The sequence below is a fragment of the Vicia villosa genome, linkage group LG6, assembly GCF_029867415.1.
Source record: "Vicia villosa cultivar HV-30 ecotype Madison, WI linkage group LG6, Vvil1.0, whole genome shotgun sequence".
Classification (NCBI taxonomy): domain Eukaryota; kingdom Viridiplantae; phylum Streptophyta; class Magnoliopsida; order Fabales; family Fabaceae; genus Vicia; species Vicia villosa.
The window spans coordinates 133,463,091-133,472,706 of record NC_081185.1 but is presented as its reverse complement, the minus strand read 5'-3'; the positions used below and the strand labels follow the sequence as shown (position 1 = coordinate 133,472,706).

Sequence of the window (9,616 nt, the reverse complement as noted above, 5' to 3'; positions counted from 1 at the left end):
TAAGAACTTCAAAAATCATGTGCAGGATTTTTTTTTATATGCTAAAGGTGTTAACAATCATAATTTGAGGGGAGTGTTTATTCAAAATTAGAGGGGATGTTTGTATTGTTTAGTGAAACCTTGAAGAAAGTAAAGGAAAGTGGAAGGGAACCTCTTCTGTTTTAACAGAGGTAAATGGTGTTAAGAGAGATTTATCTTATTATTAAATCATTAAAATTGAAATAAAGGGAAGTTAGTGTATGGTAAAAATTAAGTAAGGGAAGTCAGTGTTGAGTTTCAAAATAGAGGAGGTGTGATTGACATTTCAACATAACTCAAGGGTGGTGAGTGCAATTTACCCTATTTGAAATGAAGGTTATATCACTGAGATCAGCCTCTTAATTTCATATCCAAATGTAAAATAAAATATAAATATGATAGAAATTAATGACGGGGAATGACATTTATTTCAGACCCCACGACACACATGCATATAAACATCCTTATCCTTATAGAGCCATACATTTTACTGTAAATAAACATGCACCTTACAACAAAACACACACCTTACAACATCGCATAATTAATATGACATATAATAACGAGTTAACATGATAAATTGGTGAACCAAACATCAAGTGTGCTCCATCAAGCTTTCGAGATTGAGTTGATCAACTTGTCACTAAAATCCCAAAGTTTCTTTGCTAACTGTTTATTTTTAGCAAATGAACTTGGCTTGAATTCATTGCAATCCACAAAGTATTTCCCAGTCACACCTTTCACGTTTGGGTGAAGTGCAACATAGCATGTTGTAGCTGCTCCCTACCAATTAAACAAAAAAAAAAAGATTGATTAACTACATATTTATATAGGCTTTTGAGGTTTTCAAATGTGAAATTTTGTATGAATATTGAAAATACTAAAAGGATTAAATTAAATTAAATGCCTGTGGGACGTTTTTCCATATGTAGAAGCTGAAGATCTTCAAGAATTCTGCATACACAATGGAGTATATAAATTAATTTGGTTTAATATAAATTAAAAAAGTAGAATAAAAACTTAAAATATGGAGGATTATTTAATTTTTTTTAACATACTCATAAGGTAAGAAGAATATCTCATAAGAGGAGTCATTATTACTCCTGGATGAACAGAGTTGGCTGTAATATTCACACCCTCTTCCTGTTCACAAATTTGACACAACAAATTAAAACATGCTCTATGAACCAAACCAAAAATTAATTTAATTATACACTCTTTGACTAGTCCATTTATATTTATATGATGATTTTATGGTGGGAAACGAGTATATCCATCTCTCAATTTTTTTTAAAGAAAAACATATTGGAACATGTATAATTGAGAGTATCGGTTTAAAATTTTGAATGGTCCGAAAAAAATAGGGTGAGACAGATATGTGGGTCTTACATTCTTAAAAGCACCGTAAGAAGAAAAAAAATGAAATTACATTGTGCGTGACAAAATAGAGATAATTTTTGAATTTTAATGTTTGTTAGGGTGAGAATACGCCAAGCCAAGTTAAACCATACTTTAAAAATGTTGAGTATTTTCTACGATAAAATTTTAAAGATTGAATTTGATCTATAACATATTAATATATTAAAAGTTTTTTAATAGATATATATATATATATATATATATATATATATATATATATATATATATATATATATATATATATATATATATATATATATATATATATATATATATATATATATCAATATTCTATAGATTTATTTAATTAGATAAAAAAAATTATAAAAATCTAAGTTTAACTATTTTATACTATAGATCGGTCAAATCTATTTCATCCCTAAAGTACGTGTATGTGTCTCTATTTTTAGGGAGTGGGACAATGTAAACATATTAGTGTAAACCTAAAAGTTTGGTCCACCCAAAAGAAATTGTGGACGTCCCAAAATATCAAGTGCAAACCTAAAAGTTTGGTCCACCCAAAAGAAATTATGGACATCCCAAACATACCAGGGTGTGCCCATTTTGCCAACCTTGTGCTTGCTATATTATCAATAAAATTCGATTACTTTCCCAAATATAATACCAATGATAATAGGAAGGGGAATTAAAAATTACTACTAGTAGTAATCATATCTCTATCTCTCTTTTATATAATTGTTATGTTATAATATAATCTAAATTGCAATTAATTTAATTAATTTATGTTAACATATAAGGCTCACCTGAAGACGACGGGATAGTTCATTTGCATGTAATATGTTGGCTAACTTGGATTGTCCATAGGCCTTTTTACTCGAATAACTGAAATTAAAATTATAAGTTATAACAACACAAAAAATAAAAAAATTGCAACCATATGAAATAACAAATTTACTTTAGTCGGTAAAAGTCAAAGCAAAAGTACCCATTTTTATCATTGATCTTGTCAAATCTAATCCCCTTTCTGCAGTAAGGGTATCTATGAGCAATTGACGATAGATTTATGATCCTTCCCTCTATTCCACTTGTTTTTGCAGTTTGTTTCATTTTGTCAAGAAGAAGATTTGTCAATAGAAAATGACCTGAGAAGTGAAAAAGAATTAGATAGGGTAACGAATAATTAATAGATTCAAAATAATACACTCCTATAGTACTTAGTATAAGATTTTTTTTTAGTTTAATTGATTAAAAAAAAGACAAGTTTTTTATATTAAAAAACAAATAAAATAATTTTTGAAATAATTAATAAGACATTACCAAGATGGTTTGTTGCAAACTGCATCTCAATCCCTTCTTCTGAAAGCTTGAAGGGACAAAACATGATCCCAGCATTGTTTCTGACATTTCAAAAATCAAGTACTAAATCCAAATTGTAATGTGTAATTGAAATGCCCCGTCATCATTAATAATGTGACAACTACTACTTAGGATAATTTTATCATATTGTATTTTCGATTCTATTTATAATTTTTTTTTAAATATATTGAATAAGCAATATACCCTATCAATATATTAGATCAGATATATTTATTTAACAAATAAAAAAATTAAATTTTTTCTAGAGATCTTGTCTAAAAATTTTGAGTATTAATTAAAATATAATTAAAATTCATACTAAATAATCTATAGTTCTATTAAAATTTTACAATAAATTAGCATAATAAAAAAAAATAAGAATTAGTATTTATAATTACATTTTTGTATATGTTTTAGATTTTTTTTATCATCTACCATATTTGAATTAAACTCGTAGTTTGTTATAAATATAAAAGTTGTCAAAATATAAATGAATGATTTTTTTATTTATGTATTTTATATTGTACTCATATTAGAGATAATAATTCCATGGTTTAAAAGAAACATTACATTAAGATGTTGAGAGGAAGATCAAGAGCAAGGAAACTCTCCACAAATAATCTGACAGATTTTGTTGAACACAAGTCAAGTTTCATTACATCCACTCGTGCAAACTTGTTCTCTTGTAATATTTGTTGCTTGGCTTTCTCTGCAGATTCCATGCTTCTTGCTGCAATGATGACATGCACATTCCTAAGAGCCAACACTCTTGTTGTCTCCAACCCAATACCACTTGCTCCTCCTGCATTCATTTTAAACAGTTTTCTTAAGATTTTCAATAAATCACGGACATCGTAAACACGACACTGATACCTGATACCGTAACGTTGACAAGTAATAGTTTAAACTAAATAAATAAAATACAGTCAAAAGTATCGTAACACAGACACATATACATATTTTTTTCAAAGGTGACGATGTTACCAAGATGATTAACCTGTTATAATAGCAGTAAGGTTGCTAGCATCAATTCCTTCAGTAACCTTCTCAGCAGTTGAAGCTGATCCAAACCCACTTGGACCAGCCATACCTGTTATCAACGAAATAACACCCACCATTTTCCAACGTTAGCACTTGTATTTTCTTTCTGAGGAACCAACCACTTTATACGAATAAGAGAATAATAACTATATATATGTATTATGTATATATAGCCATGTATAGTATATGTTGAGGAATATAACAACGAAATAATTAAATGTTGAGGTGGGGGCGGAGGAAGGTATGATTATAAGCGGTAGAGAATGTAGGGCCAAGGATTTGATTGAGGAAAAGAAGAACATAAATGTACTTGATTGAGGTAAGTAAAAGGAAAGGAAAAACATAAATTTTGGAGGTTGAAGGTTGTCGGGTTGTAAATTTACTTTTTCTGAATTTTAGATCAAGCATTTAATTCTCAGCGGCTGCAACTACAGTCTCTTAATACTTATTACTAAATCTTTGTTCTGTTTTTGGTTACTATTAAAAATAACAAGGTTCAATTACCTAAAAGATAATGTATGTATTTCAAAATGATTTTGAGGATATACAAGATGGTCTATAGTACAGGTTCTCTCATATATACACTAAAGTTAGTTTTAATTTCTTACATAAAAATTTGAGACGAATTTGTATATATTTATAAAAAATAAAATGGAGTATTTATTATATTTAAGGTTTAATTATAGTTTTGGCCACCCACGATTTACAAAATTAATTATCTACTTGAAATTCAAATAGTTTTTGTCTTTTTATTTTATATAAATGTTATACTAAACTAATTTATTATTTTAAGTTCAAATGTTTTGTTCTCTCTATTTTTAAATAAGGATCTTGCCAAGTGTTTTCAGGACATTCTTTAAACATATTAAATAAAGAAAATATTCTTTATAAAAGTCAATATTTCAATTTTTAATATATTTTCAATGCATTAAATACACGTATTTTAATAAAAATTTATTATTTTAATCACTTAAAGAGTATCCCAAGAGTATTGGTTAACATTTCCCTTTAAATAATTTACAACCTTAACTTTTTTATTTTAAATTCAAACATTTTGATCTCATATTTTAGATGATTCATGAAACTAATCTTCTATTTTAAATTTAAATAGTTATGACATGACATTCATCTCAAATTTCTGCAATTTTATTGATGATATTGGCTTAAATAGTCTTTTGATCCCTGTAAGTTGACGTACAATTTATTTTTGTCCTTGTATCTTATTTTTCTTATAAGGGATTCAGTTAAAATCATTTTGGTTTAAATCTCTAAAGTTAAAACTCGTAGGAAAATCTGCGGGTTTCTTGCGTTTTTTCTGCAGATTTTAATTTTAGGGATTAAAATCAAAATGATTTTAACATTCATGAATCATTTCTAAAAAATATAAAAGACCGGGACGAAAATTAAAAACACACTAAATTATAGGGACCAATTAAAACTATTTAAGCCGATGATATTTCTATTTTTAAATGACTTGTCAGTTTAAAATATAATAAATGATCATATAGGATTTTTTTTATGGAATTTTATAGATAAAAAATATGTTAAAAAAGAACAATTTATTGACTTTTAGAAAAAAAAGCGAAAGTAGATCAAAACTATTTGAATTTGAAATAGAATAATTAATTCAATAAATAAAATAAAAGAGAGATCAAAATTATAATTAAATTTAAATTTGATGTAAACAAAAATATATTATTTAATCTTACATCACCTTCTTAATCATATTATTATCAATTCCTTAACTTTAAAATTTGATGCTCCATCAAATATATACCATTACTTCAAATACTACATTTCATGAAAAAAATTCCAAATAACCATGTTTAAAAAAATTTTTACCCAAAAAACAAAGTTTTCAGGAAAATTACCTGTATGACCAGGTTTGGGAGGTGGCCTACACGTAGGAGCCTCCTCCCGTGGCGCCAACACCCAAACCCCCCTTCATATGCGCCACCTGGGGTGGCTTAAAGGTGCAATTTGAATTATCAAGCCACCTTGGGTGGCGCCAATGTCTTATGCTTTTTTTTTTTTTAATTTTATTTTGTTTTTCTTTTTTGTGTTTTTTTGTGTTTTTATTTTAACATATTTAAAAAATATATATATTAAATAAGAAAATAAGATCAGTGAATCAGCTAACATGAGCGTTCATGGAAAAATTATTTCATTCATTAATTAAAAGGTACATTGAAAATAACCAACAAAAAAAGAAAAACTAAAACATCTAAGAAATTACTACGGTTAAAACAATGTCATTGGGTCCATGCATCATTTGAATGCAATCAATGTCGTATTCCATGTTATCCCAGAAACTTATTGTTGCTCCGGTCACAACATCGGCTCTTGTTTTAAGCCTCTTGATGCTTCTGATCTGTTCGCCGAATTCGTATTCCCCTTCTAAAAAAGTCATGAGAGTCCTCTTGAGTTGCTCGACGGAAGAGATATTCCAAAACATAACCGGCATGGGAGGTTTGACGGGAGAGAATATGACATGTCCGTTCCTTCTGCGATACTCCGGTTCAGGTTCGATACGCCATGTTGATCTCCGGGGCGGCGGCTCTGTTGTCCGGTGACATCCATCTGGCCTAATGCGAGACATTGTTGTGTTTGTGTTTGGTGTTTGTGTTTGTGTTTCTGTGTGTAAACTCAACCCTAAGAACCCCTAATTTATAATAGTAGTGGGTAGAAAATGAGTATTGTTGCGTACTGTTTACAAGCACGTCTAACTTGTATGATAAATGAAGGCACACTGATCAATGTCTGACTTGATGGGACTAGACGAAAGCATGGGTATTTTACTGTCCAAAATACAGACTGAAAGTATGGGTCATGAAGACAATTTCACTACAAGACAAATACATAACTAGTTGATTTAATAAGAGATAATACAAATACATAAGCGGTACAAATACAAATACAAATACATAAGCAGTCCAAATACAAATACAAATACATAAGCAGTACAAATACAAAATACAAATGACATACAACTAATTGTTGGTAGAGGTTGATCCACGGTTAGGACATGTATTTTTATTGTGCCCGACTTCACGACATATACCACACTTTCGTACCATTTTCTCATGATCCATTTCAGTTCTGATCCGGGTGCTGTTTGGTCGACCTCTTTTCTTTCTCTGCATGTTATCATTATGCCAAACCACGTCCCCTTCATACGCAGGCCAATAATCCTCCTTTGCCATCACTTGAAATGCATTGTTATACACTCCGAGCAAGGTATCCGCCTTGTAAATGGGAGATAAAAGTGCTAACGGATCTTGGTGCGCATACGAACATGCTGCAATTACATGAGAGCATGGCATGCGAAAGGCTTGAAACTTTCCGCAATCGCACCACCCTTCGTCTGTAAGAACCCTGTATTGTTGTCTTGGAAGGCCCTCGTTATGGTCAATTGTTTCTTTAACACTAAAGGTCCGGTTGAATCGGTCGAAAGATGTCACAATGTGGCTGTTGGCTTTGGCAGATTGCTCTTACATGAATTTGACGCAGGTTTCGCTGAATACTTGCCCGGATTCTAGAACTGCACTCCAACGCTCACCTCTTCATGCGAAAAGAGAAGCCATCCTATAGTATGTTGCTTGAACCAAGGCAGTAATCAGAAGGTGTCTGATGCCCTTAAACATTCCGTTCATAGACTCCACAAGATTTTTAGTCATGTGCCCCCATTGCTTCCCGTTGTCGTATGATCTGGTCCATTTCTCTCTAGCTAGATTATCTACCCATCTGCCTGCATCTGGATTTGCCGCTACAATTTCATGTCGATAATATTGGAACGTCGGTTGAGTTAATGCATATCCGACATTGACAAGAGTCTTCCGAAGAGCCTTGTCCTTTATCTCTCACATGAAATTTTGTGCAATGTGTCGAATACAGTAAACATGCGTTAAAGGTGGGTTTTGCCACCCGTTTGCTGGATTGTTGTACGCACTCTCGATGGAAGCATGTCTGTTTGAAATCAAACAGAGTCCAGGTTGGGGGCAACGTGTGTCCGAAGATTTCTGAGAAAGAAACCCCAACCTCCAGCAGCTTCTCCTTCCACAAGAGCGAACGCAACAGGAAAAATGTTATTATTTCCGTCTTGTGCCACAGCCATCAACAAGGTCCCTTTATATTTTCCGTACAACCAAGTGCCATCTATTTGAATAATTGGTTTGCAATACGCAAATCCTTGAACACATGGGCGGAAAGCCCAGAAAAGCCTGTGGAATATCACATTTCCTTGAAGGCACGTTCCGTCTGGAGATTGCGCCGGAAGGGTCTCTAAAATAGTAACGGTTCCAGGAGCATAAATTTGAAGCGCATATAAGAAACGTGGGAGTCGTTTGTACGAATCCTCCCAATTTCCATACACAAGTTCGATCGCTTTGGTCTTCGCCAGCCACGCCTTTCTATAAGACGGAGTGTAATTGTAAGTTGCAACGATATGAGAGATTATCGTTTTCACCTTTAACGATGGATCTTTGTCAACTAGAGGCAAGATTTCTTGACATATAATATCATAACTTAGCTTACGGTGATCTTGTGAAACATTTGTGTTAACACACGATCTTGGGAAATATATCATATCACCCATGAATCACTTTTCTTCCTGTATGATGCATGCAACCTGAATCCACAATCAGTGTTTCTACACTTAATTTTGTACCTCTCAACGTTGGCGCGATCAACTTTAAAATCAACATTGTTTGCCATATGAAATCTTTTTATATCCATGATACATGCCTCCTTTGAACGAAATCTGTCTCCTTCTTTTAACCGTGCATCTGTTTGAGTATATGGATCATAGAAAATATCAGTCGATGGTTCATCCCCATCAAAGTTCAAGTTCCTCATGTGCGCTGGAGGCATATGCACTTGATCTGGTGGCACAACAACGTCCGGTTTGTCTTCACTTTCCTCGTTGACCAAGTTATCAAATTCTATTTCCGGTGCTTCTTCTTCTTCATCTACAACGTCGACCTCTGCTTACTCGTCTTCAAGTGCATCAATGACTTGTGACTCAACCAATTGCGTGGGTTGAACTTTTGGTAGAGTAACATACAGTTCTATGTAGTCGTAACCAAAATACTCATGATTGGCGAACATATTTTGCACGTCTTCATCATCTTTGATCTCAACTTGGATAAACTTGACCGGGTTGTCCCCACGAAGAAATCGATATTGGTAAAAAAATTGGAATACACCACCCAGTGCAAGCTTCGTCTCTAATCTCTCTTTGAAGTAATTGAAATTTGCTTTTCTGCTTAAACAAAATAGTGTAACCTCAACGTTTCTAAACAGAAAACCAACTTCTTCGTTGTCATATGTCTCGCCAAAAACATGAGCGTTGATAATGTATTGTGGAGGGGCCATTGTTGAGTGTGTAGTGAGATGTGTAATGAGATGTGTAATGAGTTGTGTTATTTTTCACATTAGAGGCTTCCTTTATGTAGACGAACATTGGGTGAAGTCAATTAGGGTTTATATGAATGCATACTGATGGAAAATGAATGCTTGTATCGTCACAGACGTACTGAGTTGATTTGAGGTATGCATGACATTGCTGCACAGTCGACTTGACCAGACACAGCCATACTGAGTTGTGCATACTATACAATCACATGCGAATAAAATTGATGGAAAATGAATGCCTGTATCGTCACAGACGTACTGAGTTGATTTGAGGTATGCATGACATTGCTGCACAGTCGACTTGACCAGACACAACCATACTGAGTTGTGCATATTGTACAATCACATGCGAATAAAGTTGATGGAAAATGAATACCTGTATTGTCACAGACGTGCACAGTCGAGTTGC

The 9,616-nt window shown here is 32.5% G+C and overlaps 2 protein-coding genes across 2 annotated transcripts; both read right to left on the bottom strand.

Annotated features, from left to right (window-relative positions):
* Positions 1 to 396: 396 nt before the first annotated feature.
* Positions 397 to 4,172, bottom strand: LOC131610076 (short-chain dehydrogenase TIC 32 B, chloroplastic-like). Its single transcript, XM_058881944.1, has 8 exons — positions 3,752 to 4,172; positions 3,325 to 3,556; positions 2,716 to 2,795; positions 2,384 to 2,540; positions 2,202 to 2,280; positions 1,077 to 1,161; positions 926 to 972; positions 397 to 801 (listed from the first exon to the last, which is right to left on the bottom strand). Exons 1-8 carry the CDS (start codon positions 3,870 to 3,872, stop codon positions 628 to 630), a joined length of 975 nt encoding a protein of 324 aa, XP_058737927.1. The 5' UTR covers positions 3,873 to 4,172; the 3' UTR covers positions 397 to 627.
* Positions 4,173 to 7,771: 3,599 nt separating this feature from the next.
* LOC131614722 (uncharacterized) lies at positions 7,772 to 8,649 on the bottom strand. Its single transcript, XM_058886280.1, has 2 exons — positions 8,462 to 8,649; positions 7,772 to 8,363 (listed from the first exon to the last, which is right to left on the bottom strand). Exons 1-2 carry the CDS (start codon positions 8,647 to 8,649, stop codon positions 7,772 to 7,774), a joined length of 780 nt encoding a protein of 259 aa, XP_058742263.1.
* Between the last annotated feature and the right edge of the window lie 967 nt (positions 8,650 to 9,616).